Consider the following 13,518-nt stretch of genomic DNA (forward strand, 5'->3'; position numbering starts at 1 on the left):
CTCCTTGGGAAATGGATTCTCTCTTTCCCCCTACCTACACAGCCAGGCAAGTCACAGAACCTGCTGGTTACAATTTGTTGTTGTTTATCAGTAATGTTTATGCATGAAGGAATTGAATTAATATAACTTGGTCTTTGTAAACAGATAACTGAAGAAAGGATGCTGTGGATTCCTTTTCCTTGCAGACCTACTGCTGAGATCCTCCAAGAATTCTGTGATGATCCCTGTAGAAGTCAACAAATTTGAGTCGGGATTTGCAAGAGAGAAACCAATTACTATAAACATGGAGTGATTTTGTGCAGAATAAACACAGGTTATTTAAGTCTAATGATGTTAAAAGGGCTTTGTTGATGCCCAAAGACTTTGATGCAATTGTTTCGGAATGTGACTTCCAGGACCCACAAAGATTCTTCCACATCCACCTGGAGGCACTGTTGAACCACAAAAGCAATGAGCATTTCTAGTTCCAATCTGTACATAATGTTATGCTTCTATCCTAAATTCTATTTTTCAGATTCAAAAAAAAACAAAAAAACAAAAAAACCACCAAAAAAACCCACCCAAACAAACAAACAAAGCTCCCACAAAACCTCTGTTTCTATAGAGGATTTCAATTCAATTATATATTTCTTTCTAGCCTGAAGACATTTTCTCCAGGATAATTCATTCTTAAAGACACGATTATTGATGCCACTCCAGAGGTCCAGCAGCTCTGGACAAGACCTGGATTTAGTCATGTATTGATCTTTGTCTATAACATGGAATATGGGGATACAGAGATGTCCTCTGAATCTACATACTAATAAAAGTCTGAAGTACTTTCTCCTTCTCCAAAGTTATCTTCTACAGGGATCAAAATATTGTGGAGAACAAAATGAATGCCTGTTCTTGCAATAAATTCTGAATTTTCCTCTCTGTTTCAGAGGTAGAGTTTTACTTCATCAGTTGTAAAACTGGTGAACCTTTCCAGGGTTCACCAACTGCTCATCCCTTGAGTGTATGAAAGCTGCCAATAGCTGCATGGCCTTTACATCTAGACTTCAGGAAAATGCCATATGTGCCTTTTAGAGAGAGAACACTTAAAAGCCATCAAGCCAATTGAGAATTCTAAGAATATCTAGTGAGACGCATCATGAAAGCAGAACCAGGGAGATCATATGAACTACTGCATTTAGCTCCCCCCTTCCGACCCCCAGAGGGGATTATAGCTTTTAGTTCATTCATCCACACTAGTATGACTCTTGTAAAAATGCTGATGAAACTTCTAGAGTGAATGCTTAGGCCTAATGGAAACTAGGCTCCCAGTTTTCATAAGTTCTGAGCACTGTTATATCCCACTGACTTTTCAGAAGTAGCCCAGAATTATTTAGGAATTTAACTTTAAGCATTTGTTTTTGAAAATCTTAGCCCTAGCAAAACAATGAAGAGTAGCAGTGATGGTTAATAAGTACCTACCACATTCCATTGTTTTATGACTCTGGGATGGCTGCCTGTCCTTATGTCTACTTCTGGGGTAGCTTTTGTGTTCCTGAAGAGAGGTTCTTTTATCTGTGCAGTCTGTGCTTTGCGTATGACTTGGTAAACATGTGGTATAGTGCAATCCTGCCATAGAAAGCATGCCCTGAATAGCTTCTTCCTCTGTACTTGTCGAGGTAGGACATTCCCTAAGAGAAAAAATAGGTAAGACAGTGCAAAAGGAAATTTTAAATTTTACTTTCATGTTAAAAAACATAATGAAAATATTACTTTGAAAGTTCAGATCAATTTATAAGCCTCCCTGCATCACTTTACTTACCTTTTACTTGGAGTTTCATTTCTAAATGGCTTCTGAGTAGTTTGAAAGAGGTCCCTTGTTATTTTATATTCCTCCTTGAAGTTTGATGTCGCCTCCTGTTTCTCTTCATCACCTGAGCTTTCCGAGTCCTCTGCAGAGGAATCCTTTTGCTAGAACAAGGGAAAAATAGCACACAGACTGATCATCATGGATCTTAAAGTGACTGCTATTCTGATCTATGCTCAAAAGTTTTAAATCTTTGAATTGATCCAGTTTTCATAAATAAAAAGTGCATGCAAGTTCTATAACCATGAACACAGTAATAGAGATCTTGTAGCTCAAATTTAATAAACTTCAGCAAGAAAGTTTGAAACCAAATTTCAGGAGAATACAGCCCAGACACAAAGTTCCTAGGGAAAAAACCCTAAATAAAGATTGTTATTTGGAAAGAGAGGCTGTTTAAGCCTCAATTATTTTTAAAAGGGGAAACTGACCTTTAAACTATATCCAGCTCACCTTTATCAAATAATCTATCACTTGATATTCATTTCACCTTACCTGGATTGTACTTTACTGTGGTAACTGCCCATGTGCCTGCTGTTGTCTCATGGCAAAATGGAAGCCACAAGGCAGTAACTCACACTCATTATGGGCTAGGATTCTGCAGTGTAGATTCCACCTACCATGCTGAAAGATCATGTGGTTAAGCAGCTGCTGCAGAGCAGGTGACATGTAGTAAGTCCCTGTTCCTTTTACCCTACAATAAATGTGTATATCCATAGCCTACAACACTTCTAACATTAACAATATCCCTTGTTTGATTTCATAATGGCAGAAAACAATTAAATGCATGCTGAATTTATACTACTGATTACAGCCATCACTTAGTGCACTGAAATGTGATCAGCGTAAATGCATTTTCTTGAAAGAACATGTATATTACACAAGAGCCTCAAAAAAGGATTTAGGCACCAATGCCCATTTAGCTGGATAGGAACTGGGTACCCAAGCTTAAGAAAACCAAAGGAATACAAATATTTTTTTCCCAACCTATTTCCATTTATATACTACTAATACTAAAACTAAATCCCATTCCCGATACTTGGCTTTGTTATAAAAAGTAGCTAAGCTCAAATCTTTCTACATCCATACTACATTCTAGAGTTCTTAACTTGAGACTGCTCAAAACTATATTCCAGATCCACTGCGACTCTAGATGCTTTTACCTGGGTAGTGCAATCAGGCTCAGATTCTTCAGAATCAGATATATCAGAGTATTCTGAGGATCCGTTCCTGAGTTCTGATTTCACACTTTCAAAGAACACTGTAGGGAGAGAAACTGTTATTAAATCAGTAACAAATATTAGGTGATCTGTCACCAAATTAAATTAGGTACCAGAGACTTAACATGGGCAATTACTTCAAAATGGGCCATTATAAATCTGTCTGATATTAGTTAACCTCCATTCTCCACAAGTGAGAACAACCCTCCTAAACAATCTTGTTCTTCCATTATCAGTTTTTTACTGCATCTCCTGCCTACTCATTACATGACCATTTCTCCTATATCTTGTTTTTCTTACATATGGAGTTTTACTTAAGCTTTGGCTCCATCTGCTACTTAACTCTGAGGCATCCTCTCCTCCACCAGAGGCCTGAAGAAAGATAATATGATACCCAGGGGCTCCTATACATGTGCAGCGAGGCTGCTCCAATGCGCTGTAATTGCCACTCCAGCAGACGCCAGCATCACATGCATCAGTGTCCCCACGCTGAAAAATGGCAGCAGTGTACTTTAAACTAAAGCTCATTTGCTCCAGGTCCCTTGCTCATCTGCTCTCAGAGCTCTGCTAATTAAAATGCCCCTCTCTCCCCCACCCCACCTCCCAGAGCACGTCTATAAATGCCCCAAAAAGCTTACTTATGTCTATCCCAACCATGTGGCTGGTCCATTAAAAAGATATCGTCCACAAGAATTCTTGCCACTATGGAAGGATGCAACACTCCAAAAACATGAGTAAGTTGACTGAACCACCATTTACTCTTGTGCAGTTACTGCTACTGAAAAACTGCCACACATGATATCATAGCTATAGATTATGTGATCACCACTACTAAACATCTGAGCTAGGGACAGACATTAAAAAAGCCTGGGCCTGAATTGATTCAATGTTTGCAGGTTAGTTTAACCTGGCTAGGCTGAACCAGTTTGTAACTACACAGACATTCTCTCTGGATTGAGGAAATTAAGGCACATGCCTGCAGTGGCTCAGACTAGAAGCCTAGGAGGGGGAGGGGGGGTGCTAGAACAGCCCTCCCTTCCCTTCAACAATGCTAAAATGAGGGGGAGGGGGGGGATGGCCAGCCCCTGTCAGGACCTCTGATCAGAGAGGTCTGCCTGCACCATCCCAGGCTTTTCCCTGATGGCTGCTCAAGGGCCGGGAGTGTTGCCAGACCCCTGCAAACACTCTTAGGCAAGGGGAGGTATGCAGTGCATGCATCTGTTGATGATACAGAGTTTTTCAATCTACAGGCAAGTAAGCCAGCCAGAAGCTGATAACAGTGTTTATCACCTCATCAGCAAAACAATAGCCTCTCTCCATTAGTTCAGACTCTTCTTAAACAGTTTACCAGCTGACCTGTTGATTATCTCCAAAAAGCCCTAAGCAGTCACTGTTCTGTCTGCCTGTCTCAGTGGAATTGGAGATGCACACAAACATCTCTCAGCATTAGCTAGCATACCACATGTCTACGGTCCATGGGGCTGGGATAGGATTCCTGCTTGAGCAGTGTAGGTCAGGGGGAAGCCAGGCAGACCCTACTATACCTGCAGTCTCTGCCGGAGCTGCAGCCAAGAAGCAGAGGGGAGGGACCAGCTCTGCTGTAGACCAGAGAGCGTGCTGGGATGCTAGGGGAGTCTGGTTTACCTTAAAGCAGAAAGGGGTCTGGGAAAGACATTGCATAAACCAGTCTGAGCCAAATCAGTTAAGTCTGATACTACATTCAACCAGGTTTATCTCAAACCAGTTTCGGCCATTTTCAAAGGGGGTTATGTGCACTGATCATCTGTTCTGTCACAGGTTTAAGCCAGCTTCTAATCACTTAAACTGGTTTATGTGTAATATCTGTCCCTAGCCCTGATGGAAGCCCTTGAAGTAGCAGAAAGATGAAAGGAGATTATCTCCATTATTGGGCTGATATGAACAGTTTTCAGATTAAAATACTGTATTAGCAAGAAGGGTCAAGGTGCTTTATACATCCTGCTTAATAATCCAGGACAGGGGCTCTTATTAAAGCAGAGAAAAAGATATCTGGGAAAAGTTTTATTTATATTGAACACTCTCAATGTGCTTGCTTGCAATGCAGTGACCTATTCACTAACGAAAATTCTAGAATTATATGTTCCTGATACTCCAATCTTGTAATCTCTAGGTGAGGTTACAAATTATAATTAGATCATGTTAAGAGCACTTAAAACTTGACTGAACACACATTAAGGCTCATTAACAAGTGAAGTGCTAAGTGCCTTTAGCCATCTTTAAAGATAAACCACTTTAAGCGAGGATTACATGTGAGCTGTGCCACCTATTTAAAAAAAGTTAACTTCTGGGTATTCACCGGAGATAAAGCCACAAATCTACAGTCCTCCAGTATCCCAAGAGGCACTGCTCCCAGGTGAACTATCTATTATCCAGGACACTACAGGCCTGGACTGACAGCTGGAAATAGTTGGGCAACAGCTGGGTGGGGATGAGGTGAGTGGGGAGGGATGAAAAAGAGTTTAAAGATGGGGTAGGAGAGCCGGGGGAGGGGGTATGGCAAAGGGAACAAAAGGAAGGGGAGAGTGGGTGGATCGGGAGGTGCCAGGATACTGCTACCTCTGCAAATTAGCCCCACCAACCCACAAATTGCCTCCTCCACCCCCCAGATCACTCCCCTGCCACCCCAATTGCCCTCTCTGCACACCTAGTGACCCCTCCACCCCCAGATTAGTGCCCTGCCACCATGATCAGCCCAGAAGTGGTGAAGATACTGGTGAGAGACTTTCTCCTCCTTGCCTGCTTTTGGGGTCCCTGCAAACCATGCCACTTTTGCATACTCAGATCACGCCCCTGCCACGCTTTGCAACTGAACAGAAGGACCGAAGGGCGAGGAGCAGCAAGGAGCTGCCAGGCAGATGTGGAGCCCAGTGGGGGCTGGATCTGTGTGCGCAGAGGTAGCACAGGCTACAGGGAGCCTACAAGCAGGTAGGAAGGGGGAACCCCTCCACCACCGCTCTCAAGCTGCTTGAGGTGCTATGGCAGCAATCCAGGTGTGGAAGGGGTCACATGGGGACTGATAGGAGGCAGCAGGGTGCTTTGGGGCACAGAGGGAATGATCCAAGTAGCATTAAGGACCCTTCCCCTCTGCCAGCCTATACTGTGACTAGAGAACTGTGGTTTAAATGAGAATGAAGCACAATTTCAAACATTAAATAATCTCGAAAACAAATCTTGAGCCTTCTCTAATCCATACTTTTTATTAGGGGTACACCAATAGAGATTTCTTTCACCAATACCGATATCTGGTTATTCACCAGGTATATCAGCCAATACCAATCCAGTAACAGATTTACAAAAGCACAGCCTGACAGTGTGCAGAATAGCGCCCTGCTGGTAAGTCTGTGGGGGGGGAAGGGGCATGGGGGAGGGGGGTGCAGATCGAGGCCCCCGTTGTAAAGGAGGGAGTGGGGCAGGGAAAAGGGCAGGGGCTGGAGCTAGGCCTGGGAGTGCTGCCTGGCCAGAGCAGCGAACAGGACGCTGGGGCAGGGAGAAGGAAGGAGCCGCGAGCAGCTCATCCAGGGGGATCAGCATCCCAGCTCTTAAAAATGGCAGCAGCAGTGCTTGAACTAGAGCTCTTCAAATGAGCTTTAGTTCAAGCACTGCCACCACCATTTTAAAGTGTGGGGATGCTTTTAGGAGCAGAGCTGAACAGGGTGAGGGGAGATGCAGGCTGCTTGCTGTGGGCTCAGGGCCATCTGCCCTGCTCCCTCTGCCCCGGGAGCCACATGCTGGCCACACCACATCCCCAGCCCACCCAGCAGCAGGAGGCACAACTCACTGTCCCCAGTGCTTCTGGGTGCGCAGGGGGCACAAGGCTCCAGGGGCACAAGGCCCCCCATGCCTCCCCTAGGACGTGTGCACAATGGGGGAAGCTGCCCCTCCTCCCCCCCTCCACCCCCCCTGGACAAGCTGTCCATGACTCCATCCCACTCCCCACTCTGGCCCTGGAGTCCCATTCACCGCCCTGGCTGGGCAGCGCCCCCAGTCCGAGCCCTTGCCCCATTCCCTCCAATATCATGGGGGACTTTATCTCCCCCCAGCCCCTCCCTCCCCCACACCCCTTCCCCTCCACAGACTTACCTGCAGGATGCTGCTCTGCACACGGCCAGGCTGCATTCCTGGTCACATGCGGCCGTGCACGTGCATGCGGCATCTGGGGCCCCAGCCAGAAGGCATATTGTATTTATTCATACATTATCAACTACACCAGCCAAAAAAAAAAGCTGATAGTTGATAAAAGGTAAGTTAACATTATTGGTACCAATCCAATATAATCGGTGTACTTCTATTTTTTATTTACTTAGCTCACTGGCAAATTTTCCATTGCAAAAAGGTATATAGTATAATAGTAAGACTCCTCTGACCACCAAGGTACTAGACTGTCAAAAAACAAGCTTACTGTTCAGTGGTTTCTGGGCATCTCCATTCCCTTCTCCTTCCAAGCCTGAAGTCTGATCTTCTATCTTGATGGTCCTTGTTTTTTTTGATCTTGTCCTGTCATCTTCATCTTCACTATCTGCTGTGTAAAGACTCCTATCCATAAATGGTTGTCTTTCATCTCTACCTCAGAAGAAAAATAAAAAATTTAAAGTAGTTATTAAATCGAACAAAAGCTTACATGATTTTTTCCTTTCCTTGTTACCTGCAATATTCTTTTGGAAGCACAACAGTACAGAGAGGCAGCAGAACCAGAGGGCACAAAATTCTCTCACACCATTTGCCTACTTCTTTCTCCATTACCATGCATTTTTCCTGACTATAATCACCATGTAGCAAAATACATGACTTTGCATTTTGCTTTTCTATTTGTGAACCAATTGTCTCAGCATATATTTCTGAGAAAAACAACACCTCATGTTCTTTCTGTATACTGGTCTTTGAACATATTAAACTTAACCCTGCTTTTTTAAAAATGAAAAAATTATGTTTCTTTGGAATGTTTATTTCTCTGTAACAAATTTGTGCATTTTTTTACAGTTTGAAGGTCACTTTCTAATACAATTTATTAATCATTCAATTGAATGTAATACTGCTCCCAAGGACTATGCAAGATACCTATCCTTTCCCAATACAACATCCAAGTGCCTCTTTGCTACTCCCAGAACAAAGTACAGGGGAGTAAATGAATCCCCTTCCCTAGTCTGTTCCCAGCATGGATCTTTCTTGTAAGAGCCAGGAAAATAAAATACAAGGGGATTTGAACAACAAATCAGAGACAGGAAAGGGAGGGGCAAGGCTAAAAGCAGGTGAGCTGCACACTGGCATAGCGGTCAGAGGTCCAAAGGAGTTGCAAAGACATTGGGTACGTTTCTGCAGTGTCCCTTTCCTGAGTTATTCATTGCAGCAGATGGAGGCTGCGGAAGCTTAACCAGCAGTACAAACAGGGCAGCATAAAGCCAGTCATGGGTGGATCAAGAGGGGATGGTCTCTCTGGGTAGTTTCCCCCTGACCCCAAATGCTTGTTTCTTTGATGATGGAAGGCAGTGGAGATCACCTATGGGCATGCTGTGAGGACAGGAGGCAACAGCATATGTGGGGTGAACTTACAGACCCACCCCCATCTGCCCCACGTCAGAGACTGAGGGGCAGAAGGAACTGTATGGGAAGGGGGTTTGGGGAAAAGAATGCTGAGGGCCATGAGGTGCTTGTTTGGTGGGGCAGGGGGAGGTCACAGGCACCCAGAGACTTTTGTAGGTAAGGGAGCCTATAGGTGTAGAGGAGTATGGGATGAGGAGAGGCTGGGTGATATGGGAGCAAGGATATATGAGGGGCAGATGGGGCTTGGAAGGTTATAGGGTCTATGCGGATGAACTGGTATGTGAAGGGGGCAAGAGATTATGAGCAACAGGAGCCCCAGAAGGTGTGAAGGACTACAGTGAGGTTTGATTGCTCAGAGGGGCAGAGGAGGGCTCAGTGGGGCATGAGGGGGGGTGGTGATGGGTCACGATGGAACTAGTCTGTGCAGGGTATAGTGGATTCATGGAGGCAATGGTGGGGGGCAATACAGGACTCAGTAGGGCAGACTGAGTCTGATGGGTTTGGGCCACAACTGGATGGGGCCAAGCATGGGGATATATTGAGTAGCAGGGGACAGAATAGAGCCACGGGGCATTTGACATAAGGGCGGTGCATAAAATGGCAAATGAGGGGCACCTGGGGGCTAAATAGGAGTACCTGGGGCACCCACAGGTTGGGGTGCAGGGAGCAGATGTGTCCATGACTACATTGTGCTGGGGGGGAGCGGGAGGTGTAATACCTGTACCCCCTGGCACCAGGTGCCTTGCCCAGCTTGGAACCAGGAGTCAGTCCTCCACAGACTCAGTTATATTTGTTCTTTTCGTGGATCATAAGCTGAACAACAGGTCTCTAGGCTCCTAACATATTAGTAAAGCTTATACTTCATTTTTAATTGGAGAAATAAATGTATTGTGCTATATCATGACGCACCACACCACCTGCACACACCTTTTCAAAACCCTAGATATTCACAAGACAGCTTCTTATACCTGATAATTCTTCCATTTGAGAGCAGAAGGCGTAAATCATTGTCCTTTGTTCTCCATTCAGGTACTGTAGAAGATGGCTGAAAGGGCTTATTAAATCTTCCGTTCAGTTTAGAGTTTCCTGTATCCTGGAGGATAAAAAGGGCTGTTTATTATTCCCTCAGTCAAATAAGAAAGTTTAAATAATTTTTCCCCCCACCTCAATAGTCCACAAGAGTCCCCAGTCTCCAAGTTCATATCGGACCTCTAATACATAGCAGAAAAAAGATCAAAATAGTTATCAGTGACTGAAGTGACTTGATTAGGACACATATGGATACAAAGAATCCAGTGTTAATGCAATTCATTCCATCAATCTTTGGGGTACCTGCTTATTGTAACTACCCTCTCTTTTTTTTTTTTTTTTTTTTTTAAGTAATCTTTCCAGACCAGTATGATAAAACAATTCCCATTAGAAGTTATCACTGTTCCTGACACACAGGAATAGCAACAAATTGATGCAAAACAAAAAACTGAGTTGCCCACTGCAACTGGTATAAAGCCTCTTAAATATTACCCAGAAACCTGCTCTCGAAGTAGCAATTTGAAAATGCTTCAGAGGAAGGTGAAATACTACCAGGTATTTGGCATTATGGTATAAGTGGAACATTCTTCTGAAACAGAAGCGTTTACGCTCCCTTAAAAAAAAAAAAAAAATGCTGTTTTACTCTACCTCAAGACTGTCGAACTGGTAGTGCATGGGCTGCATCATGCAAAGGGCCAGCACGTGGCCTGTGTGCCTCATCAGCTGCCTCTACCATTGCATGCCAACAGCCCTGCCTGTGTGATTGAGTGATCCGAGGGAGTGGTGGTTCAACAGCCCTGCCCTATCTAATAAAACATATTTCTTATTAACAAAATAAAAGGCAAATACTTTTATAAGTGTATTTTTTGCTTCAATCACATCATAAAAAAGTTTCACAGGTTACTCATCTCTGAGTGTGTCTACAACTGCAATTAGAAGGTGAAGCAATAAACTCCAGAGCTGTTTGAGCCAAAGTAAACTACTCCCAGGTGCAGCATTGACATGTGTGCCCAGGACAGCAGCAATGTGAGTCAGGACAGACCAGCCCTGGGCTGGCAGATGGCACCAGGGGGTTAGTCCCAAGCTCCAGGTGGTAGAGGGGCTGGCTGGGGCACAAGGGTGCTGAAGTGCAGAGCTGTATGGCTGGCAATAGGCAGCCCCCACACTTTAGTACCCTCATGATGGTGATGGGCTGGCTGAGGCATAACGTGCATTTCAGTGCAGTTACTTACTCCGCTGTAAGATACGGCAGTGTTACTTCATTACTGCACCCTCATACCCGGTGTACATGTAAACAGTGATGCTTTACTGTGTTCAGCTGAATGCTTCTTGCTCCTATAGCATACTTCTTGCTGCTATATTATAAATAGTAAATGGGAGGAACTAATTCACTATTTTACATAATGTTTGTATATATTTCTTCTTAATTTCTCCCATCTGAACCAAATAGTCCCAATACTTTCAGAAAATCCATTCAGTATAAAAATAATAGAAGATACCTGGTAACTGAAAGATCCTCTCTCAAATGATAAGGGAAAAATATTTTAGGGCAACATGTACCACTCAATCATTATTCAGTGGCATTATAACATGCTTATCCTATTTTACACATCCTAGTTTTATTCACCTTCCTAATAGAGCTTGAAATTTATAACTTTCTGGGTTTTTGTTTATTTCTTCGATGAAATGTAATACTTGCCTCCTCCCATGGGGACATCTCCAGCCTTTTGAGTACTTCCCTTGTATGCAGCTCCAGGATGTCCAGATTAGAAGGAGTTTTGGTAGCATGGTCTCGCAGTTTCCTCACCTTTCGTCTAGAATGAGGAGGGGAGGTTGCTTCATGTGATGATCGCGATGCTGGGCACAAACCAAGAATTCCCTGAGTTTTAACTGGCTTGCTGTTTTCCTCCTTTAAATTGAAAATAAATGCGTCAGAGTGGTCTTATAGTGACAAGTCCACATATTTAATAAAGATTCTCATCTCACCCACCTAAATTAAAATTGTACGAGACAAAACAAAACTAAGTTCTTTGAAGTACTGTGTATATTCTTCTCTGCTTTGTTCCTAGTGACTCCTCTTCTGATTGGAACCTTTAGGTGCTCCTAAAACATTAATGTTTAACAATAGCCACTATCACCACGGGCAACCATGCCCTAGAAACTCTGGGCACAGCCATTGTATAAACACAGAGTAACTTCAATTCTCCTCAGTTGCCAGTATTATTCTATCCCCAAAACTCTGCATATTTCGAAGTGACTAGGAATCGTAAATCATGAGGGATGTAGTAGTAAAAAGGAACACAATCCAGTAACAAAAAGAAAAAGCATGTGATGAAAATATGTAAGGAAAATGGTGGTGCACTGGACAAAAAACAAAAAACTTCAACAAAAGAATAGGCAAGAAGGGAACCAGACAAATCATTAATAATAAAAACAAAACCTCAGAAAAGATAGATTCTCAGGTGTAAACCATAAATTTTGACTTTAACTTATTCTCCAAATTATATTAATTATGGGGAAAATGAACACAAACAATTATCACATTACTATCATTTCAATTAATCAAAATATTGGTAGTTTGATGCATCAAAAACATTCTTACTTGGCTCTCCTTCAAAAATTAACAAGAAAAAACAAAACAAAACTGGGAAGTGATACCCTAGAATTCAATTATTCTAAAACTACAATTACCAGGACATTCTTTTGGCTCATAGTGGTTGTTTAAGAAACATTTTGGTAAACATGGCAGTTTTATATTTGTATCTCCTATAATAAAGAGAAACATCAATATAATACAAGATGACAGGATTTTGCAGTGGTGTTAAGCAATCTCTTTTATTCTTACCTCTACAGAACGAATCACTTTAGAAAGCTCTTTTATGAGATGCCCAGGCCTAATGTTGTCTGGAATTTCGAAGGCATGTTCTGTTACAAGCTATATTCAAAGGGTGAAAAAAAAGATAACATAAGAAATTAAAATCAACTCAAAGGTAGCATAAAGCAGAAGAAACTACAAAGAGTCCAGATCCAAAGAAAATATCTTAATTAAAAGTCCTTAAATAGTCAGAAGAAATTGACAGTATGATTATATATACACCCTGGAGCCATCAGAGCTATAGAAAGCAGTGTGTGTTGCCTAACAACAACACTGAATGTTTGGTCCCAAAGTATGCAAGGGAAGTGAAATCATCATCTATCCCCCAGCATTTTTAGGCAAGGAATCTAAAGAAGTGTGAATACAAAGCTATATTCTTCTTCTTTAACAATCCCTCTCAGTCAAGGATGACTGTTTTCCATGATTGTCTTTATCTGTGGGTCCAAAGATGGCTGATGAGGCTGATTTGGGATCACTGCTGCAACTCAGGTATGCGTTTCTGTGCAGGGTGGGTGGCTCTAGATTCTCGATTCAGTCCGTGACACTTTCTGCTGCTTCCATGTTTCCACCTCCTTTTGTTGGTGTAAGGTTTCAAAGTACTGAGATCCCTGCAGCAGACTCTTCCTCCATTTGGAGTGATCCTGGGCAATAGTTTCCTATGAGTTGATGTCAATATTGCATTTTTCCAAGTTGGCATTCAGGACATCCCTGAAGTGCTTTCTCTGCCCTCCTCTTCAGCGTACACCTCAACTGGGCTGGGAGAATAAAACTGGCTTTGGGAGACTAGAGTTGGACATCTGGATGACATGGTCAACCCAACAAAGTTGATGATGTTGAATGATCATCACCTCAATGCTTAGGGTGTTTGCTTGCGAGAGGACACTAATATTGGTATTTTTATCTTCCCACTGGACTTGAAGCTATACTGACAATCTACTTAAACAACTACAGCAGCTAGTACCGTAAATAACCTCTTTCCC

The 13,518-nt window shown here is 43.0% G+C and overlaps 1 protein-coding gene across 1 annotated transcript in view; it reads right to left on the reverse strand.

Moving 5' to 3' along the window:
- Positions 1-13,518, reverse strand: part of KDM7A (lysine demethylase 7A) — a 69,745-nt gene that overhangs the window by 13,633 nt on the left and 42,594 nt on the right. The window contains exons 11-17 of the mRNA XM_025198888.1: positions 12,509-12,598; positions 11,363-11,572; positions 9,603-9,727; positions 7,496-7,656; positions 3,001-3,098; positions 1,796-1,944; positions 1,456-1,664 (exon numbers count right to left, since the gene is read on the reverse strand). Of these exons, the coding sequence (XP_025054673.1) occupies positions 1,456-1,664; positions 1,796-1,944; positions 3,001-3,098; positions 7,496-7,656; positions 9,603-9,727; positions 11,363-11,572; positions 12,509-12,598 (1,042 nt within the window). The remainder of the gene's footprint in view (positions 1-1,455; positions 1,665-1,795; positions 1,945-3,000; positions 3,099-7,495; positions 7,657-9,602; positions 9,728-11,362; positions 11,573-12,508; positions 12,599-13,518) is intronic.

This window comes from Alligator sinensis, unplaced genomic scaffold, assembly GCF_000455745.1.
Source record: "Alligator sinensis unplaced genomic scaffold, ASM45574v1 scaffold74_2, whole genome shotgun sequence".
Taxonomy (NCBI): domain Eukaryota; kingdom Metazoa; phylum Chordata; order Crocodylia; family Alligatoridae; genus Alligator; species Alligator sinensis.